The sequence below is a fragment of the Rhinopithecus roxellana genome, chromosome 6, assembly GCF_007565055.1.
Source record: "Rhinopithecus roxellana isolate Shanxi Qingling chromosome 6, ASM756505v1, whole genome shotgun sequence".
NCBI lineage: Eukaryota > Metazoa > Chordata > Mammalia > Primates > Cercopithecidae > Rhinopithecus > Rhinopithecus roxellana.
Genome location: NC_044554.1, coordinates 109,365,627 through 109,387,438, shown reverse-complemented (window position 1 = coordinate 109,387,438; position 21,812 = coordinate 109,365,627). Strand labels below are relative to the sequence as shown.

General features: G+C 43.4%; 1 protein-coding gene across 7 annotated transcripts in view; it reads left to right on the top strand.

The window, feature by feature from the left end:
• Positions 1-21,812, top strand: part of PRKAG2 (protein kinase AMP-activated non-catalytic subunit gamma 2) — a 322,654-nt gene that overhangs the window by 224,586 nt on the left and 76,256 nt on the right. For 3 of the 7 annotated variants that reach the window (XM_030932276.1, XM_030932275.1, XM_010384047.2), the window contains one exon: positions 19,495-19,564. The exons of 2 other annotated variants lie outside the window; for them this stretch is intronic. In XM_030932276.1, coding sequence (XP_030788136.1) covers positions 19,495-19,564 — 70 coding nt within the window. Of the gene's footprint in view, positions 1-18,502; positions 19,040-19,494; positions 19,565-21,812 lie in introns of those variants that run through there. 2 more of the 7 variants (XM_030932278.1, XM_030932277.1) reach the window with 1 other exon arrangement.

The window sequence follows — 21,812 nt, the reverse complement described above, 5'->3', positions numbered from 1 at the left end:
CAACATCCACCTCCTGGGTTCAAGATATTCTCCCACCTCAGCCTCCCAAGTAGCTGGGATTACATGCACCTGCCACCAAGCCCAGCTAATTTTTGTATTTTTAGTAGAGATGGGTTTTCACTATGTTGGCCAGGCTGGTCTCAAACTCCTGACCTCAAGTGATCCGCCCACCTTGGCCTCCCATAGTACTGGGATTACAGGCATGAACCACCATGCCTAATCCTATCTTGTATTTCGAATGGATCTTTCACCCGTGCATGATTTTGTAATACCATGCGTTAGTCATTTGGAAAATACTGGATCACTGACTAATGCAGATCTTCCAAATAGGAACACATTTTATTACACAATAACTGCGAAGCATTTCTTAATAACACCATTTATCTCCCCAGAGAAATCTCTAAGTATGGGGAAATTGTCAAGCTCATTGTGGCAGACACAAGGTTTCCAAAATTCTACTTTTTGCTTGAAAACTCAAACTTTGACAACAAATATGTCAGTTGTTTTCCTTGCAGTGACAGGCTCAGTTTATTCATTTTGGAAAAAACTGTCTACCAAATACTCAGGTCCAAATAACTACAATTTTTCAGGGTTTTCAAAGCAGCTCAGTTGCACACGTTTTCCTCAAGAACATCATCAGAGGTTGCAATGGGAGTGTTTTATGTGCACCTCTCATTTCGTCACACAGAATATTAAAAAGACGCATACTCAAGAGCTGAGATTTAATAAAATGAATAAATGTATGGCATTATCAAAGACCTTCTTAAATGACACTGGCCTTCTCCCCTGGAGTAGGAGGCTGTCACAGTTTGCCACTGCCTTGATGTGAATTAAGGCACCAGAATTTGCCACGGTGCTGACATTGATGGGGAAAAGCAATGGTGGGTAAAAAGCAAATGACGCCTTAGTGTTGGCACAAGAAGTTTCCAGCTGTAGACTCCCTGAAAAGGTTTCATGGACCTCAGGAGTCCTCTGGCCAGTTTTCAAACTGCTAGTGTAGCGTGTCAGTGTATGTCACTGTTGTCAAGCATTACTGTCATCCACAGATCTTTAGGAACACAGAGACAGGAACTGCTGAATTTGGTGGGATTTATGACCATAACCCCTCCCCCTGCTGTGGTTCCAGTCTTAACATGCAAACCATTCCCTAGAGGTAAAGTTTGCTTAATTGCCCACTTCTCAGCAGAAAAATCATTAACCATTACCATTTTTCTTCTAAACTTTTTTTTTTGAGACTGGGTCTCGCTGTCACCCAGGCCCACTTCTCAGCAGGAAAATAGTCAACCATTACCATTTTTCTTTTAGACTTTTTTTTTTTTTTTTTAAGACAGGGTCTCACTCTATCACTCAGGCTGGAGTGCAGTGATGTGATCACGGCTCACTGCAGCCTCCACCTCCCGGGCAATCCTCCCGCCTCAGGCTCCTGAGTAGCTGGGACTACAGGCGTGTGCCACCATGTCTGGCTAATTTATTTATTTTTTAATTTTTGCTGTTTAAAAAAAATAGAAATACCAAGTAGTCATTACGCTTTGCCACTCCTATATGGGGATGTGTGTTGGGGGGGCACACTTTCTCCAGATATGTAGAATTAGATACCTACATATACCTTTAAAAAGCGCTGTATGAGTCCATTCTCTCGCGGCTATAAATACCTGAGACAGAGTAATTGATAAAGAAAAGAGGTTTAATTGGCTCACAGTTCCACAGGTTGTACAGGAAGCATGATTTGGTATCTGCTCGGCTTCTCTGGAGGCTTCAGGAAACTTATAACCATGGCGAGGTGAAGGGGCCACACATACCTCATGTGGCGGGAGTAGGAGCAAGAAGGAGGGGAGGCACTGCATGCTTTTCAGCAACCAGCTCTCATGAAAACTCACTATCACAAGGACAGCACTGAGGGGATGGTGCTAAACCATTCATGAGAAACCACCCCCATGATCCAATCACCTACCAGCCCCACATCCAACAATGGAGATTACAGTTGAGTGTGAGATTTGGGTGGGGACACAGATCCAAGCCATATCAAGCACAACCAACGTGACAAAAGTTGGTACACACTAATTTTTCATCATATTACTTGCAACTTAAAAATACAGTCTTGGCCAGGCACGGTGGCTCACACCTATAATTCCAACACTTTGGGAGGCCAAGGTGGGCAGATCACTTGAGATCAGGAGTTCGAGACCAGCCTAGACAACATGGTGAAACTCCATCTCTGCTAAAAATACAAAAATTAGCCAGGTGTGGTGGTAGGCGCCTGTAATCCCAGCTACTCAGGAGGCTGAGGTGGGAGAATCATTTGAATCTGGGAGATGGAGGTTGCAGTGAGCCAAGATCACACCATTGCACTCTAATCTGGGCAACAGAATGAGACTCTGTCTCAAAATAAAATAAAATAAAAATAAAAGTAAAATAGAGTAAAATAAAATAAAATAAAATAAATGGTTTAAATCATTCCTTCCCTCAGGCCTAACTTAGTACAGAAGCTGGCTACTTGCTCTTCGGGTGAAGGGAAATTTGAGCACATTTAGTGACAAGAACATTCCTTTAACTCATATCCCATATGAATGACTACGTCTTTCAGGCAAGGGGCATCAGAAGATATACCCTCTATTTCTTTATTATCTAGTCTCTGATCATAAAAAGGAAAAAAAAAGAAAAAAATCCTGGCCCTCTACTCACATACCTGATTTTCCCCCTTTCTTTCTGTTTTTTTTGTTTGTTTGTTTGTTTGTTTGTTTGTTTGTTTTTTAAGAGATAGGGGTCTCACTGTGTTGCCCTGGATTAAAACTCCTGGGTTTCAGCCATCCTCCTGCCTCACCCACCCATGTAGCTGGGACTACACACACGGACCATTGCACCCAGCCCTCTATTACATTTCATTTTAAAGTAAACTATTATTTTACAGTACTTGACTCGAATTGATTTCATGACCCATGAGTGGGTCACAGTTTACAGTTTTAAAAACACTGGTTGAGATTTTCATTCCCTAAAGCCTGGTTTCTCATTCCAATTATAGCAAATGTCTTTTTGTTGCAGTTACTAGGGTTGCTTGTTAAATCGATGTCTCTTCCCTTTTACCCTTCGAGAAGACACCGGCCCCTCCTAGCAATGTCTCCGCACTTTTCCCGGGTGCCCCCAGCCCTTCGTGCTGACTCTGCTCGTTCTCACACACCAGTTTTCCCAAAGCAGGGGGCATGAGGACCACGGTGGGATGCAGGATGCTTTCAGGCAGTATAAGGATAAATGTTTTCATAGCGACGTTTTTGTATATCATGGAAAAATACATCTAGAACCTCAAAACCTATGATTTCATGGAATTGTTGCCTAAGGGAAGACTTGGGGGTTTTTTAAAGTCAATTTAAATAACTGTGTAGGTTGTATGGGGATATGATAGAATGACAACTGCCCAAAGTTTGGGAGGCATAGCTGATGAATCAAAAACCTCTGTCATTCTTCCTCAGCATGATCCACACCACCCACCCCTCCTCTCCGCCAAATGACGCTGGAAGCTACTCTGGTTACACACCAAAGGTACTTTTTTTGGACAGCCAAGTAATATCTGAAGTTTAACAGATTTATTGCAGCATTCCTCCTTTATTCTTACCTCACACAGGCCCATTCCATTCCTGTTCCCTGACATTCCCAATCTCTTTCGTATTTACTTTCTAATCCACAAAGTTGAAGCTGTTCTTATCTCTGCAGTACCTCTGACCTGCTCGCTTAATTTTTACATTCATTGTAAAGACGTCTTCAATATCCCCGCTGACTCCAGGCTCTCCCGCAGCCAACCCTCTCTACTGTATGCAGATATTACGATTTTTTTATATTGCCAAAAACGATTGGAGAATATCTACATTCACTTCTTACATGCAATCCTATGAAATCCAATTCCATTCCTTTCACTCCCAGTGGTCTCCTCCAATCTTTCTTTCACTTCTCTACAAGAATGCTCCACTCTCAGATAAAGGCCATCGGCACATCCTCACCTTCAGGCTCTTCCTCTGCCACAGCCACCACCCGAATGCCCACCTTTCCTTGCTCCCTTCAAAATCTGCCTCTGCACATCTCTATAGGAAGCCTTCCTCTCAAGATTTCCTCAGCATTGGTGCCCACTATGCAGTTGCTGTAGTTTTTTATTATTTATATTACTTTGTAATTTTTTACAGTGTGATATCTGCAGAAATCTGGTTTCCCCAGTTATAGCTGTCACCTAATTAGAATATAATCTTCTGAGGGCAGACCCTGTATCTCATTGGATACCCAAATGTTACCTAGGATGTTTCTGGCTGCAAAGCAGCAGAGAACTCCAACTCAAACTGGCTTGAAGGATAAGGACATCTATTGCATCATTTATACAGGTACAGAAGCAGGCTAGGCCCCAGGCAAGGTGAGACACAGCCCTGCTCAATGCTGTTACCTAGGACCCACATTCGTCTCTCTGTCTGCAGTGGCTTCATGGGAAGACTGTTTCTCAATAGCAGTCGGGGCTGCATGCTTGCTTGTGGCAAGAACAGGGAATGGAGGGGGCTGTGCACACATGCATATGGGACCTGGCTGTCTCCAACCCTGAGTCCTCCCTGGTAGCCCAGGGTAGCTCAAGAGAGCTTGTCACTATCATGAAAGCATATATGCTGCAACAGCATTTGGGTTATTCTAGGAAGGAAGGTAGAGGAAGAGGAATAGATGCCAAGTAGGCAGCCATGAGTACCCACTCCAACTGGCTCCAGTGTGCACACGTCAAATGGTAGATACCACTACTGAGGTTACACAGGCGAGCCGAAAGCGGCAAATATCCATCTATCCATGTGTAATATGACATAGGTAATCTGTAATATTACATATATGTGTAACATATAGTACATATTTTATATGTATGAGCCGAGGAATAACTGAAATGATACATTTAGATAAGAATCAGAGTTATATGTAATACACTAAACACATAGCTAAAATTATACAGTATCGGGGAACTGCAAAATAATTTAAGAGGCACTAGATGATGTGATTACTTATGCAGAAAAATCCTAAGAAATCTACAAAACAACCACTAGAACTTACAAGTGAATTTAGCAAGGTCACAGAATACAAGGTTAATGTATAAAAATCAACTGTATCTTTTTATGCTAACAGCAAACAATTGGGAAATGAAATTTTATAAGCAATTTCATTTATGGGAACGTCAAAAAATAAATAGGAATAAATTTAGCAAAAGATATCTAAGACCTCTATGGTGAAAACTACAAGAGATTGCTAAGAGAAATCAAAGGGCTAAACAAATGGAAAGATATTCCATGGTCATGGATTGGAACACTTAATACTGTTGTCATTTCTTGCCAAATTGATCTGTAGATCAAATGCAGCCCCAGCCAAGATTTCAGTAGATTTTGTTTTAAATTCTGTAATGTATATAGAAACATAAGGAACTTAAAGAACTCACAGCCATTTCTTAAATGAAGAACAAAGTTGGAGAATGTCCACTCCCTGATTTTAAGGCCTATTATAGAGCTACAGTAATCAAAACAGTGTGGTCATGATGAAAGTATAGATATAAATCAATGAATAAAATAGAGAATCCAGAAATAGATCCCCATATATGGTCAATTGATTTTAAATAAAGGTACCAAGGGAATCCAATGAGGCAGTAAAATCTTTTCAACAAGCAATGTGGAACAATTGGATTTCAGTGTGGAAAATATGAACCTCAATCCTTGCCACATATCATAACTTAAAAATTAAATCAAAATGGATCCTAGGCCTAATGTAAAAGGAAAATGTAAAACTTCTAGAAGGAAACATTTGAGACAATTTTCACAACCTTGAAAGGAGAGGAGGCGAAGATTTGTTAGATAGGACACAAAAAGCATGAGTCATAAAATAATAAATGGGATCTTTTCAAAATTAAAAACTTTTGCTCTTTGAAAGACATGATTAGGAATATGAAAAGGCAAGCCACAGAAGGGGAGAAAATATTCACTATTCACAGTACATGCATCTGACAAAGGACTTACATCCTAAATGCATTTTTTAAAACCCATTGTATTATCCAGTTGTGTAACAGATTACCACAAACTTAGTGGCTGAAATCATGCATTGATTATCTCATAGTTTCTGTGGGTCAGAAGTTCAGGCACAGCTTAGTTGAGTCCTCCGCTTCAGGCTCTTTTGTGAAGCTTACAGTCAAGATGTTGGCCAGGACCAGGGTCTCAGCTGAAGGCTCAGCTGGTGAAGGATCCATTTCCAAGCTCATGTAGTTAATGGCAGGGTTCAGTTCCTTGCAAGCTGTTGGACTGAGAGCCTTAGTTCATCGACATGGGCCTCTCCTGCATGGCAGCTTGCTTCACCAAAGCCCGCAAGAGAGTGATCTGCTAGAAAGACGAGCCACAGTCTTATGTATATAGACAGAAACTTAATCATGGAAGTCGTGTCCCATCACCTGTGCTGAATTCTGTTGGCTAGAAGTAAGTCACTAGGTCCTGCTCACACTCAAGAAGAGGGATACACAAGTACATGAATGCCAGGAGGTGGGGATCATTCATTGGGGGCCATCTCAGAGTCTGCTTGCCATATTCATACAACTCAATAAGAACAAAACCTCTAATAAATAAATACACAAAAGATGTGTACGGTCACTTCACAAAAGAAAACACGTGAATTACCAATAAACACAGAAATATATCATTGTCCTCAAGGAAATGCAAATTAAACCCATAGCAAGAAACCTATACACCCACTAGAATGACTAAAATGACAAAAAATGTTAAAAGACCATACCAAGCGTTGATGAGGACATGGAGCAACTGGAACTCTTGACCACTGTGGGCAGAAATGTAAAATGGTACAGCTAGTCTGCGAAATGGGTGGTTTGTCATGTTAAACACACACCTACCAAATGACTCAGCCATTCTACTCCTTGGTATTTGCCCGAGAGAAATGAAAGCATGTTCCTACAAAGATTTGACCACAAATGTTCAGAGCCTTATTCCCAATGGTCAAAAAGTGAAAATATCCCGCATGTCCATCAACAGGTGAATGAATAGACAAAATGGGGTCTATCTATAGAATGGGATGCTACTTAGCAATAGAAATGAACAAACTACTGGTATACTGAGCAACATGAATCTCAAAATCATTATGCTAGGTGAAATAATCCCAGAACAAAAGCACATATACTGTATGATTCCATATACACAAAATTCTAGGAAATATTTATAGTGACATAGTGATAAAAAGTAGATCAGTGGTTGCCTAGAAGAAGGGATGAAGCACAAAGGAGCATAAGCAAACTTTTGGAGTGATAAAAAATGTTTTTTTCTCTACGTTTTATTTTTTTAATTTTCTCTTTAATATTTACTTTTTAAATTTTATTTTTCCGTAAGTTATTGGGATACAGGTGGTATTTGGTTACATGAGTAAGTTCTTTAGTGGAGATCTGTGAGATCCCGGTGCACCCATCACCTGAGCAGTATACTCTGCAGCATATTTGTAGTCTTTCATCCCTCGCCCCTCTTCCTTTCTTCCCTCCAAGTCTCCACAGTCTATTGTATCATTCTTATGCCTTTGCGTCTTCATAGCTTAGCTTCCCACATATCAGTGAGAACATACAATGTTTGGTTTTCCATTCTTGAGTTACTTAACTTAGAATAATAATCTCCAGTCTCATCCAGATCATTGCAAATGCTGTTAATTTATTGCTTTTTATGACTGAATAGTATTCCATCGTATACGTATACTGGTGATTTCATCCTAGTTCATCAAATTGTACACTTGGAATAGAAATCGTTTATTATAGGTAAATTGCACCACAATGAAAAGGGACACTACACGTCATTCTTTAAAGGATTTACATTATGAGGTATGAAGATCCTGCTTCTCCATTTCCTTGGCTCTGTGTCCGCAGTTCACTCTAATCCACCATAAGTAGCTACGTAACACTGGATAGTAAATGAAGACCACAGAAGTCTCCAGAATGTAGAAGATGTGGTGGAGGCATCAGGAGGTCCCTTTAATTTCAGCTGGAATATTGTACTTCCTTTTGATCACGTTATGTAGAGCAGAACCGAAGTGGAAGTATTCTGTCTCAATCATGTTTGTAATTTTTCACCAATTTAGGAATAGAGCTTCCACCCAATATGGGATTTAAAGAGACTGAAAAACAGTTAACAGTAATCTGTTCTGGAAAGGGTTAATGAATAATAGGTCAGTCGCAGGGGAGGGAGTAGAGAGTAGAGAAGAGAGACTGCCTTGTGACGCTATATCGTTCTGTGCATTGCATTCTAATATAAATACAACATATTTCAAAGTTTGTGACTTAGCTGCATTAAGAATTGAAAGGTTAGGTGAACTTGGTGAGCAATACTTATTTTTCTATTTGCGAAGTATTATAAGACTAAGAGTTATCAACCTCTAAGAGAATATAAGTATTCACCTCCCAATAAGTCATGTTAAACACAAAGCTAACAATAAAATATTTTGATTGGCAAAAAAAAAAAGGATTTATTTGTGAAAGGCAAGAGATGTATACATTTCAGACTGTAACGAATGAATTTGAAGGGTAGCAAGCCAATGATGCTGATCCTCCATGTTTGTCGAGCTCCTTCTTGATACCTTCTATGCCAGTTTCTAGGCATGCCAGGGCATGTTCGTTCAACAGTTATTTTATTAACCAACTACCCTGGTTCCTGGCACATAGCCCATATTAAGTAAGTATTTGCTGAATGAATGACTGTCTTCAAAAGCTTACCATTGTCTCCTATTTTGGAAATTCGAAGATAATTTAACATAGAGAATCCAGACAAAGGACTTTTTACGTTAATCAATTTTCTTCACCTTTTGTTTAATAACACTTCCTTTGAAACATGTTTTCAGCTGACTTGAGCTGTACAAAGTGGTTGCCACTCTCTCTGAAAAGATACTGTGGAATAAATTATCTTTAAAGAAAATCATAAATAAATGTTAGGGAGGAACTAATTTTTATAGCATCTGAAATTGTTATTTAGAAAGGTATCAAAATGACCAAAACCTTTTCTCCAAATATATTGATTAAAAACAATCAGCAGAATTAATACACTTCTTTCTGGGGAGTGGGGTGGTCTCACTTTGTTGCCCAGGCTGGAGGGCAGTGGCGTGATCACAGCTCACTGCAGCCTTGAACTCCTGGACTCAAGCAGTCCTCCCACCTCAGTCTCCTATGTAGCTAGCTGGGACTACGGGCATGAGCCACTATGCCCAGCTACATTTTGTTTTGTTTTGTTTTTTGTTTGTTTTTTTGAGATGCAGTCTTGCTTTGTCGCCCAGACTGGAGTTCAGTGGCGATCTCGGCTCACTGCAAGCTCCGCCTCCTGGGTTGACGCCATTCTCCTGCCTCAGCCTCCTGAGTAGCTGGGACTATAGGCGCCTGCCACCACGCCTGGCTAATTGTGTGTGTGTGTGTTTGTGTGTGTGTGTGTGTGTGTGTGTGTGTATGTGTATTTTTAATAGAGATGGTGTTTCACCATGTTAGCCAGGATGGTCTTGATCTCCTAACCTTGTGATCCGCCCGCCTTGGCCTCCCGAAGTGCTGAGATTACAGACGTGAGCCACCGCGCCCGGCCCCCCCTTTTTTTTTTAAAAGATGGGGTCTCCCTATGTTGCCCAGGCTGGTCTCAAACTCCTGGGCTCAAGTGATCCTCCTACCTCAACCTCCCAATGTGCTAGGATTACAGACATGAGCTACTGCATCTGGCCAAGAATTAATGCTTATAGTGTTGAATATATATTTGAGATGTTTTTCAAATTTCTACACTACTTTTAAAAATCACTTGTCTTCCCTTAACAGAAACTAAAGTTGGCCAGGTGACGTCACTCATGCCTATAATCCCAGTGCTTTGGGAGCCTGAGGCAAGAGGATTGCTTGAGCCCTGGAGTTTGAGAGCAGCTTGGGCAACACTAGCCGGGTATGTTGGCACGTACCTGCACTCCCAGTTACTTGGGAGGCTGAGATGGGAAAATCACTTGAACCCAGGAGTTCAAGATTCTAGTGAGCTATGATTGCCCCACTGCACTGCAGCCTAGATGACAGAGCAAGATCCAGTCTCTTAAAAAAGAAAGAAAGGGCCAGGTCTGGTGGCTCACGCCTGTAATCCCAGCACTTTGGGAGGCTGAGGTGGGTGGATCACTTGAGGTCAAGAGTTTGAGACCAGCCTGGCCAACATGGTGAAACCTCGTCTCTACTAAAATACAAAAAATTAGCTGGGTGTGGTGGTGCGTGCCTGTAGTCCCAGCTACTTGGGAGGCTGAGGCAGGGGAATCACTTGAACCAGGGAGGCGGAGATTGTAGTGAGCCAAGATCGTGCCACTGCACTCCAGCCTGACAACAGAGGGAGACTCCATCTAAAAAAAAAAGAGAGAGAGAGAGAAGAAAGAAGGAAACAAGGAAATTGAAATTGTAGGGTGGTGGCAAGAGCTGGCAAATCTCTCAGCCAGTATCCATGCCAGGATCTCATACCGCCAGCAAACTTTGGTCCTCAGATAGAATCTATTACAATAAAAACTGTCCTGCCATCATTTCTTAGCACAGTCACTTTTTTTCCTTCAAAATGTTAATTCCAACACTAAACGGAAAGTGACTATAATGATTTCCAAACAGGAATGAGGTCCAAGGGAAACATGAGTAAATTCAGTGAAGTAACTTCTAAACCCATTTATGCTACTAAACTCAACTGTTTCCCTACCAAGTTTTAATGGATGTCTGAATGAACAATTCATTTCACTCAAATATTTTTGAGTGCCTACTATGTGTCACACACAGGCAATACAAAGATGATGAGTCATTCTTTCCCTTCAGAGAGCAATGTGGCACTTAAGAGGAAACAGAAAAGTAAATCCCAAGCCAGTGTGTTAAATGCCATATGGAAGCATGTGGGTTCAGAGAAGTAATTAACCAGGCAAGTTGTGAGAAAAGGTCGTGAATCAGGGAAGGAAGGAAGCGGAGGGAGGGAGGAAAAGAAGAGTGAAAGAAAAGAATCAGGAAAGGCTTTCAGGGAAAGATTGAGCTGAATCTTTAAAAATAGTAAGAGCTAGCCAAGGAATGGAGGAAGTAACAGGGGGAGGCCAGAATGCTCAGAAACCCTTACAGCAGTGAGTGTGTGGTCTATTCCAGGACAGTGCCTTAAGGTTCAGGTGTGGGGTACACAGAGGGACATGGCAAGAGAAGGTGAATAAATAATCAGGCCCTTCCCCCCAGCTCAGGAGTTTGCCAAGAAAATCCTAAAGATTGCTGAGAGCTGTTGAATGGTTCTAAGTGAGAGAATAATAAGTCTGTTTTGTTTTTGTTTTTGTTTTTGTTTTTTTTTGAGACAGAGTCTCACTCTATCACCCAGGCAAGAGTGCAGTGGCATGATCTCAGTTTACTGCAACCTCCGCCTCCCCAGGTTCAAACAATTCTTGTGTCTCAGCCGCCCGAGTAGCTGGAATTATAGGTGCATGCCCCACACCTGGCTATTTTTTTTTTTTTTTGTAGAGACAGAGACATGGTTTCACCATGTTGCCCAGGCTGGTCTTGAACTCCTGATCTCAGGTGATCCACCCACCTTGGCCTCCCAAAGTGCTGGGATTATACGTGTGAGCCACCATGCCTGGCCAAGACTGCATTTTTAAAAGGTCACTCTATCAGTCAGGGTTCTTCAGAGAGACAGAGCCAGCAGGTGATAGATGATAGGTATGTAGGTAGCTAGATAGATAATAGATGATTGATAGATACATTGATTGATAGATAGGTGAGAGGGGATTTACTGGGGGAATTGCCTCATGCAGTTATGGAGGCTGAGAAGTCCCATGGCAGGCCACCTCCAAGCTGGAGTTCCTGTGATGCAGGTAATGGTAGCATGGCTCAGTCCAAGTCTGAAAGCCTCAGAACCAGAGAAGCCAGTGGTGTAATTCTTAGTCCAAGGCCAAAGGCCTGAGAACCAGGAGGCTGCTGCTGTTAAGTCCCAGTGTCAAGACAGGAGAGCCTGGAGTTCTGATGCCCAAGAGCAGGAAGAGGAAAGTGTCCCAGCTCCAGGAAAAAGAGCAAGGAAATCCTCTGTCACCTTTATTGTTCTCTCCAGGCCCCCAGCTAATTAGATGGTGCCCGCCCACATTGAGGGCAGATCTTCCCCACTCAGTCCACTGACCCACATGCCAGTCTCTGGAAACTCCTGCACGGACACACCCAGAAATAATGCTTTACCGGTTCTCTAGGGGTTCCTTAATCCAGTAAAGATGACTGGATTCAAATTTAACTATCATAGGCACTCTGGCTACACAGAAGCAAATAGACTGGAAAGGGGGCAAGACTGGAGGAGTTAAAGCTGCCCCGCTGGCCAAGCCTGAGAAAATGGAAGCCTGAACCAGGGTAGGTGTAGTGGGGATACAGACAAGTGGATTGCCTTAAAAGAAACCAAGACGACAAGACAAGAGGACTGGGGCACAGTTTTAGATGAACTGCATCTGCGTTGGTGTAGAAAACTCCAGTGGAGATGGAGCAGGAGGCAGTGTGGAGCTCAGGAGAGCGCTGGGCTGGGACTGAGACCTGGATGTGTCAGGCACAGTGGTGGGTTGGAGATGCTTGGAGAATGCCCAGTGGGAATGGGAGCAGAGTGCACGTGCAGCTTCTGTCCAGCATCCAGGGGGTTTCACGTCCTTCCTTCCCTGTTGGAGGACACCCTTGCAGAGCAGAGTGGAGCTCAAGGAAGACAGCAGGATGCACAGAAACTGAGAGTTTTGTACGCTAAATTATTCAGGAGCTCCTTACCCAATATTTGAGGTTGATTTATTTCTTGCAGGAGCTATTTAAGACTTATTTTTAAGAGGCAGAGCAAACTCATATCCGACCTCTGTGCATAAAGGAGTGCTTTTTTGGCAGTCGTTTTATGATTAAGTTTTCAGGCTGAAGTTTTCCCTTCTGATAGTCATTCAAAATACAGTGTTTTGCTGCACCTGGGCACAATTATGTGAGACACACCTTAATAATTTAGATGTTTTTTTCTTTTCTTTTTCTTTTTTTTTTGAGACAGAGTCTCACTCTGTCGCCAGGCTGGAGTGCAGTGGCGCGATCTCGGCTCACTGCAAGCTCCGCCTCCCGGGTTCAAGTGATTCTCCTGCCTCAGGCTCCTGAGTAGCTGGGACTACAGGTGCGTGCAACCACACCCCGCTAAATTTTGTATTTTTAGTAGAGACAGGGTTTCACCATGTTAGCCAGGATGGTCTCGATCTCCTGACCTTGTGATCTGCCCGCCTCGGCCTCCCAAAGTGCTGGGGTTATAGGCATGAGCCACTGTGCCCGGCCAATAATTTAGCATTTTTTACCAACCAAGAAGTCACACTTGTAGTGGCTCCTGTTTCTCAGACATTCTCTCAATAAAGTCCAACTTGGGTCCCTCTGTTCCCTCCCACCACACTAAAGTCCAGTAACCTCAGACTGGCTGATGTTATCCAAATAGAAATGTTCCCTGTGGTGGAACTGCGCCAGGCTGTTAGCAGAACCCAGTGCCTCCCTGCCATGGTAGGCCCATTTTGTTCTCCCTGGAGAGATCAGTCTGGACTATCAGGAGGGTTTGGGTGGTGGATTTGGTCTGTTTTTGCTACATCAAACATCCCTGATGCTGATGGCTTGAGACATGAGTTGGTGTCACAAGTGCAAGCCCCTTCTCTTTGCTTGCATGACATTGCCCACGCCCTTCCCCTCCCTTCGCCTCTTCTCCCGGCTTTCCCTGCCTGCCTGAAATAGCTAAAATTAAGTCTGGCATAAGTCTGTTAAGACTTTAAGAAAACATTGCCATAAAAGGGCAACTGACGACCACCAGCTTCAAGTTCTGTGTGCTGACAAATCCATCTGTCTTTTGACTCTGCACGTTAATGTACATACCTAAAAAGTAAAAGCCCTCAAATTCCTGAAATTGACTTAGTGTGTTAAAAAAAAAAAAAACTCATGACTTTTTCTGTTGTTCTATGACTAGCCTCCTTTCTAAGGAAGAAAACATGAGATGTCTTATTAAGTGAAAAACCTGTGGAAATAAATTCAATCCCACTAGCACATTATATACAAACGTTTTTATTTTAGGCTACTCCTGTACACCCATTATCAAGTGGAATTGCATAAAACATTAATTGTTTCAATTTCTACTCTCTACCAACCTCATAGTGATGGTTTATAGGTCTTTTCAGTCTGTGAACCACTTTTGCAGTCCTCCTGACATACTGCCACTTGCTGCCCATTTCTGCCTCCCAAAAAACAACCCATCACGATTACAGGTGAAATTGATGGTGCTTATCATAAACACCGATAAGAATTGTTTAAAATTATACTAAAATTATTGCAAGAAACAAAAGCATAGACTTAAAAATAGAACAAGAGATACTTCCTGTGTGCCACCAAACTTTTTAAAAATTAAACTTTTTATTCTGAGATAACTGTATATTCACATATAGTTGTAAGAAATAATGCAGAGAGGTCCTGTGTACCCTTTACCTAGTTCCCTGCAGTGGTAACATCTTGCAAAACTAAACAGTACAGAAGAAACTGGAACCCTCATACATTGCTGGTCAAAATGTAAAATGGTGCAGCCACCTTGGAAAACAGTTCAGCAGTTCCTCAAAATATTAAACGTAGAGAGGCTGGGTGTGGTGGCTCACGCCTGCACTTTAGGAGGCTGAAGTGGGTGGATTACTCGAGGTCAGGAGTTTGAGACCAGCCTGGCCAACATGGTGAAACCCCATATCCGCTAAAAATATGAAAATTAGCTAAGCATGGTTGTGCGCACCTGTAGTTCCACCTACTCGGGAGGCTGAGGCAGGAGAATCACTTGAACCCAGGAGACAGAGGTTGCAGTGAGCTGAGATCGCGCCACTGCATTCCAGTCTGGGCGACAGAGTGAGACTCCATTTCAAAAATAAATTTTAAAAAATATATATGTATTAAACATAAGGTTACCCTATGGCCCAGCAATTCCACTCCTGTGTATGTGAAATGAAACGTGTCCACACAAACACTTGCACAGGAATGTCCATAGAGCATTTTCATCATAGCCAAAAAGTGGAAATCACCTGAGTGCCCATCAGTGACAAAAGGATAAACAACATGTGTGTCCACACAACAGAATATCTTTCAGCAGTAAACAGAAATGAAGTGCTGATCCGTGTTACCATGTGAACGGGCCCTGACATTAAGCAGAAGCTGGTCACAAAAGACCACCTATTGTATGATCCCATTGATGAGAAATGCCCAGCATTGGCAAATCCATAGAGACAGGAAGTGGTTGCCTAGGGATGGGTGTCGGGGTTGAGCAGGTAATGGGAAGTGACTGCTAATGGGTACAAGCTGTCTCTTTGGGATGATGAAAATGTAAACTTAGATAGTTGCACAATGCTGAAAATTCTGAAAATCATTGGACTGTACACTTTAAATGGTGAGTTATTTTATGGTATGTGAATTATATTTCAATAAAGACTTTTTGGCCAAGCACAGTGGCTCACGCCTGTAATCCCAGCACTTTGGGAGGCTGAGGCAGGTGGATCACTTGAGGTCAGGAGATCAAGACCACCCTGGCTAACACGGTGAAACCCCATCTCTACTAAAAAAAAAAAAAAATACAAAAAATCAGCCGGGCGTGGTGGTGGGCACCTGTAGTCCCAGCTACTCGGGAGGCTGAGACAGGAGAATGGCATGAACTTGGGAGGCAGAGCTGGCAGTGAGCCAACATTGCACCACTGCACTCCAGCCTGGGCAACAGAGTGAGACTCCGTCTCCAAAAAAAAAAAAAAAAGATTTTTTTTGTCATTTCCTCCATAGAATTAAATCAGTTTGGCCTGGCTCATAGGGAAAAATACAGGGTGATATCACAAGCAGGATATTGACATTGATACAGTCAAGATGTAGAACAGTTCAGTCACCACAAAGATCTCTTACGTTATCCTCTTACAGCCATACGCACCTCTGGCCCCCTACCCCAGCCCCTGATCCGCAGCATCCACTAATCTGTTCTCCATTTTGACCATTTTATTTCAAGACTATAATATAAATGGAATCATACAGTATGTAACCTTTTAGGATTGGCTTTTTCCCCTCAGCATAATTCCCTGGAGATCTATCCAAGTTGTTGTATGTGTCAATAGTTGCTTCCTTTTTCTTGCTGAGTAGTAGTTTATGGTATAGATGGACCTACCGCGGCCTGCTTCACCATTCATGCATTGAACGACATCTGTTATTTCCAGTTCGCGCTGTTGCAAATAAAGCTGCTATGAACATTCATGTACAAGTTTTTGTGTAAATGTAAATTTTCATTTCCCTGGGATAAATGCCCAAGAGTACAACTGATGTGTTATATGGTAGTTGCATGGTTAGTTTTATAAAAAACTGCCAAATTGTTTTTAAGAGTGGTGGTTCCTAATGGGTCACAGTGGCTCATGCCTATAATCCCAGCACTTTGGGAGGGCAAGGCAGGCAGATCACCTGAGGTCAGGAGTTCGAGACAAGCCTGACCAATATGGTGAAACCTCATCTCTACTAAAAATATAAAAATTAGCTGACCTGTGCTGAGGCAAGAAAATTGCTTGAACCTGGGAGGCGGAGGTTGCAGTGAGCTGAGATCATTCCACTGTGCTCCAGCCTGGGCCACAGAGGTAGACCCTGTCTCAAAAAAAAAAAAGCAATGGTTCCATTTTGCATTCCCACCAGCAGTGTAGAAGTGATCCCATCTCTCCACATCCTCACCAGCATTTGGTGTTGTTACTGTTAAAATTTTAGCCATTTTAACAGTTGTGTAGTGGTATCTCATTGTGGTTTTAATTTACATTTATATAATGATCAATGACTTTGAACATCTTTTCATACACTAATTTGCCATCTGTGTATCTTTTTTGATGAAATAGCTCTGTGTCATTTGCCTATGTTCTAATTTGATTATTTTCTCCTTTTTCTGTTTAATATTGATAGTGTTTATGTATTCCAGACATTTTAATTTTATTTTTGCTATTTATTAGAGAGCAGGGCTAACCCATAGGCAGTGTGCTAGTAATTTGTTGGCTATGTGGATTGCAAGTATTTTCTCCTACTGTGTAGCTTTTCTTTTCATCCTATTAACAGGGTCTTTTGCAGAGCAAAAGTTCTTAATTTTAATGAGGTCCATTTATCAGTTTTTCCTTTTATGGACTGTGTTTTTGGTGTCAAGTCTAACTTTTGCCTAGCCCCAGTTCCCAAAGATTTTCTCCAAAAAGTTTCATAGTTTTAAGTTCACAATCTAATGTGAGCTCATTTTTGTGTAAAATGCAAGGCTTAGGTTGAGGTTTGTTTTTGTCTTTTTACCTTTTGATATCCAATTACTGCAGTTCTATTGCTTTTACACCTCCATCAAAGATTGGTTTGCCATGTTTGCATGGGTCTCTTTCTGGGTTTTCTATTTATTTCTATTGATTATTAAATCTATTCTTCTGCCAATACCATTGTCTTGATTGCTCTATCTATATAGTTTGCTTTAATATTGAGCTATTTCAAGATTAAAGCATTCTCCTGTAGTCCCAGCTATTCGGGAGGCTGAGGCGGGAGAACAGCGTGAACCCAGAAGGCAGAGCTTGCAGTGAGCTGAGGTCACGCCACTGCACTCCAGCCTGGGTGACAGAGCAAGACTCCGTCTCAAAAAATAATAATAATAAATAAATAAAGGAAAGAATTCCAGAGCTTGCACCTTTCCATATATATTTTAGAATAAGCTTATTTATGTTAAAAGAAAAAAAAAAACGAATTTGGCAGCAATTGCATTAAACCAAAAGATTAATCTGGGGGAGAACTGTCATTTTTACTATGTTAGGGCTTCCAACTCGGGAATGTCTCTCCATTTATTAGCTTTTCTCTCATTATATTTTGTGATTTTCAGCATACAGCTACTATATATGGTTTCTTGAGTTTATGCCTAAGTATTAATTTTCTTTGAAGTGATTGTATTAATAAGTGATATTGTTTTAAATATTTTTCCATGTGTTCATTGTTAGTTTATAGAAATGTGATTGATTTTTCTGTGTTGATCCTGTATGCTATGATCTTACCAAACTCACTAGTTCCAGGAGAGTTTTTTCTCTTTCTTTTGTAGATTCTTTGGGATTTTGTATGTAGATAACTTATGTTATCTGCATAGGTGTTTTTCTTCCTTTCCAATCTGTATGCGTTTTCTTTCCTTTTCTTGCCTTATTGCAGGGCCTAGTACTTCTAGAACCATGTTGAATAGGATTAGTGAGAGCAGACACCTTGGCCTGGTTTCTGAACCTCATAGGGAAAGCAGTCTTGCACTATGAAGGATGATGTCTGCTGTAGCTTTTTACCATGAAACATCTTAGCTTTGTTTTCTTTTTCTCTCCCCACCCCTTTTCTTATTTAAAGGGGTTTAAGACTTAGGGATTGGCGCAAGTAAGATGACAAAGCAAAACGAGACGCATTTTCAGGACTTCCTCTTTCAGGCCCGGCTTGCAAGAGCGCTAGGGCCAAGCTCCTTTCAGCCCTAATCGGTGCTGGAGCTAATCGCATTCGCGGCTCCAGTGCCCTCTGCAGGGATGGGCCGTGGGGTCAGGGACCTCGGTCCCCTCTGGGCCTGTCCTGTCCTTCCAGGCAGCTAGTGGCTGCTGGCCGCGCCGCCTGCCAACCTGAGTTGGCCATAGTAGAGACTCAGATACCCAGCTCCTGAGCGGCCAGGGCCAGATTCAGGGTGTGTACGCTTTTGGCAGCGGTTCCCCAACCGAGAAGACACTCGGCTGCGAAGAGAGGACGCGAGTTAAGAGTTTCATGTTGGGGGGAAAAAAAATGGATAGCGACAAAGTGCATCTACAATAGGTGCAGCCAACGGAACGATTTTTGTTAAGGGGGCCAGGGATGGGCAGTTATATCTAAAATTTGGAAAGGGAAGAGGAAAGCGAGAAAGGCTTCCCTAGCTGGCGCCCCGGGGCGTCCTGCAGCCTCCAGCCCCTCTCCCCGCCCCCGCGCCGCAGAGCCCACACCTGCGCAGGTGGAGCCTGCGCGGCCGCCGGTGCTGAGAAGGTGAGCGGCACTGGGGGGCGTGGGAGCGGGGGGGCGGCCCGCGGGCCTCTCCCAATGGCCGCGCGGAGGGGAGGACGCAGGCCGCATCCGGAAGGGGGCGCCCCGTGCCCAGGCGCGACCGCCCTCGGGCTCCCGGGTCCCTTCCCACGCTTCCTCCCGGGCGGGCCGTACCAAGGCGCGGGGGGGAGCGGCGTGTCCCACTCGCGGAGGGGCACGCGGGCCGCGGCCGCGCCACCTGCGGCGGCGGCGGCGGCGGCGGCGGCGGCGGCGGCCTCGGGCGGGTGGGGGCCGCGCGCCCGCTCCGCCCCCGGCCCCCGCCGCCCGCGTCCCTCGCCAGGCCACTCCTCCCGGCGGCGCGGCAGAGCCAGGCCCGAGAGCTCGGCCGGCCGCGAGCCCGCCGGCCGGGGACGAGCGCCGCAGCTCATGCTGATCGCTGTCCTCCTCCTCCCCCTCAGGCGGCGCTGGCGGCGGCCCCGGGACCCGCGGAAGCCGGCATGCTGGAGAAGCTGGAGTTCGAGGACGAAGGTGAGTGCGCCCCGCCCGCCGCCGGCCCGGCGCTCCCACGGCCCGGCCGCCCGAGGACCTGGACCCCCGGGGACCCCGCGCCCGGTCTCTGGCGCAGCCCCATGGCGAGTTGCGTCCTGCGGAAGCCCGGGGGCCGGGGCAGGGACCAAGGCGGGGAGGCGGGCGCCGGCGAGCTCGGGCTGCGGGGTACCGGGCGTCCGCGGAGGGGGCGCGAGCCGGGCTCCCAGAGCGCAGCCCGCAGCCCGGCATCCGCACGGATGGGCGGCCCTTTTGTCCTTACTCGCAGAACTCGAATTAGAGCAAGGTGTCAGGGAGCGCTAATTGTTTGTGCTTGTCACCATGCATTGGGAGGCAACCCCGAATCATACCCACAGTCCAGATCCTTAATCGTAGACTGGTGCCCTTCTCTGTGCCTGTGAAGATAGCACCGGCAGGGTGTGTCTTCTTTTTTAATGGGGAAAGTTAAATAGGAAAACCTGAAGAGGCTTATTGAATCGGTGTTGAGTTCAGGCGACCCTCTCACTCCGTCATTTCTGTCGCCTCTCCTCTCGGTTGTTTCTTTCCCTCTCCTGCCTTCTTGTGTCTTACAGGTAAATAACTTGGATCTTATTTTGAGGCTGTCAACATTTGAAAGGCACAAGGTCGTTCTTTGGCAAAATTAATATTTAAAATGGAATGTGATGAGCTTTCACCAGGATCTTATTTTGAAGCTGTTAACATTTGAAGGGGATGAGCTTGCTCTTATGCGAAATTAATATGTAAAATGAAATGTGATGAGCTCAAAGTCGGGAAAGAACTTTATATAAGATGCTTGACAATTTGAGGACTTGAAAAGGCCTTCTTCACACTATCTTGTGTGCTTCCATTATTTATTTAGCAACTTCTCTTTTTTCCGGGAGTATGGATAGAATAAAGCTCTCGAAACAAAGAATGTGCCATGTGGATGCTGTCCCTTGTGCCAACTTTACTTTAATACCTCTGTTCATTCTCAGTCAGGCAATTACTTAAATAAGCCTGCACAGCCAGCATGGACGTGTTAACCCAATAGAAATAGCCGGGTGCCTGTTATCTTTTAGATTCACTGCAGCATTTCACAAACATGTTAGCTGGAAGAGAATACATTCATAGTCATTGTCATTAAAAGTGTTTGTCCATATTTATTGGTAACAAATGATGCATTTCAGAATTTTACTGGACTTGATTTGCATTTCATCCTACAGAAAAATAATCCAGGGTCTTCATTCGAACCCATCTCACTATTCCTCAGTTTTATTATATTGCAGGCCAAATCTTGGCCACTGTCCACAGGGTAGAATGGTGTGCCCGTTCCATAAGACTTTGAATGTCTCAATCATCAGGGTTTTGTCTCTTGTGTTAGTAAGAATGACAGTCTTTTACATTTACAATTTTTGCATGTTAACGGGGAGGCAAGAAGAGACTAGAGAGCAGCTTCTGTTCGAGAGGAACCTCTACTACTTATTTAGCTATGTGACCTTGGACAAGTTACTTAACCTCTCTGTGCCTTGATTTTCTCATATCTAAAATAGAGCTAATATCAGGGTTTTGAGGATTAAATGAGACAATCCGTATCATGGCATTTAAAAACAGTGCAAACCCATAGTGAGTACTTCATAAATGTTAGTTACTATTATTGCTTAAGTGCCATTAAGCTTGTACTGAATTCATGAGCTTTTTAAGACTTTTAGTAATGAATCTCAACACAAGAGATTTTTCTCAACACAGATTTGGTGTCCTGTCCCTTTTCTTCTTCTTACTTGAGATTTATTAATTTAATTATGCATTTCTCTAAGCAGATATATACTCTTTTCTTTCTTTTGCATTGTGTTTGCCAATGTAATGAATGTAAAGTATTAAACCTAAGCATCTAAGAAAGGAATTTCCCCTCTTCACCCATCTATTTTTATCTGTCTTGCTGTCTGTCATTCCTTTGAAGCACACTGAATCCCACGAATAACCCTGTCAAACTTTTCTAGATTCTTAAGGAGGCAGAATGTTAAGCAGTGACTTGGAAGCTGAGCTGAGCTGGAAGGAAGAACAGTGTCGGCGTGGTAGTCCAAATGCTGCTTTGTTTCTTTTGAACTTTAAATTGCTTATTCATCCAAAATACAGGAAAATTGAGTATCAAGCAGAATCTCACACTTATTTAGCAGGGACAAAAGTCCCAACAGTAAGATATTACACCTCTAAATATCCTACATAATAGAGAGCCCTTGATGAGATCCTCATT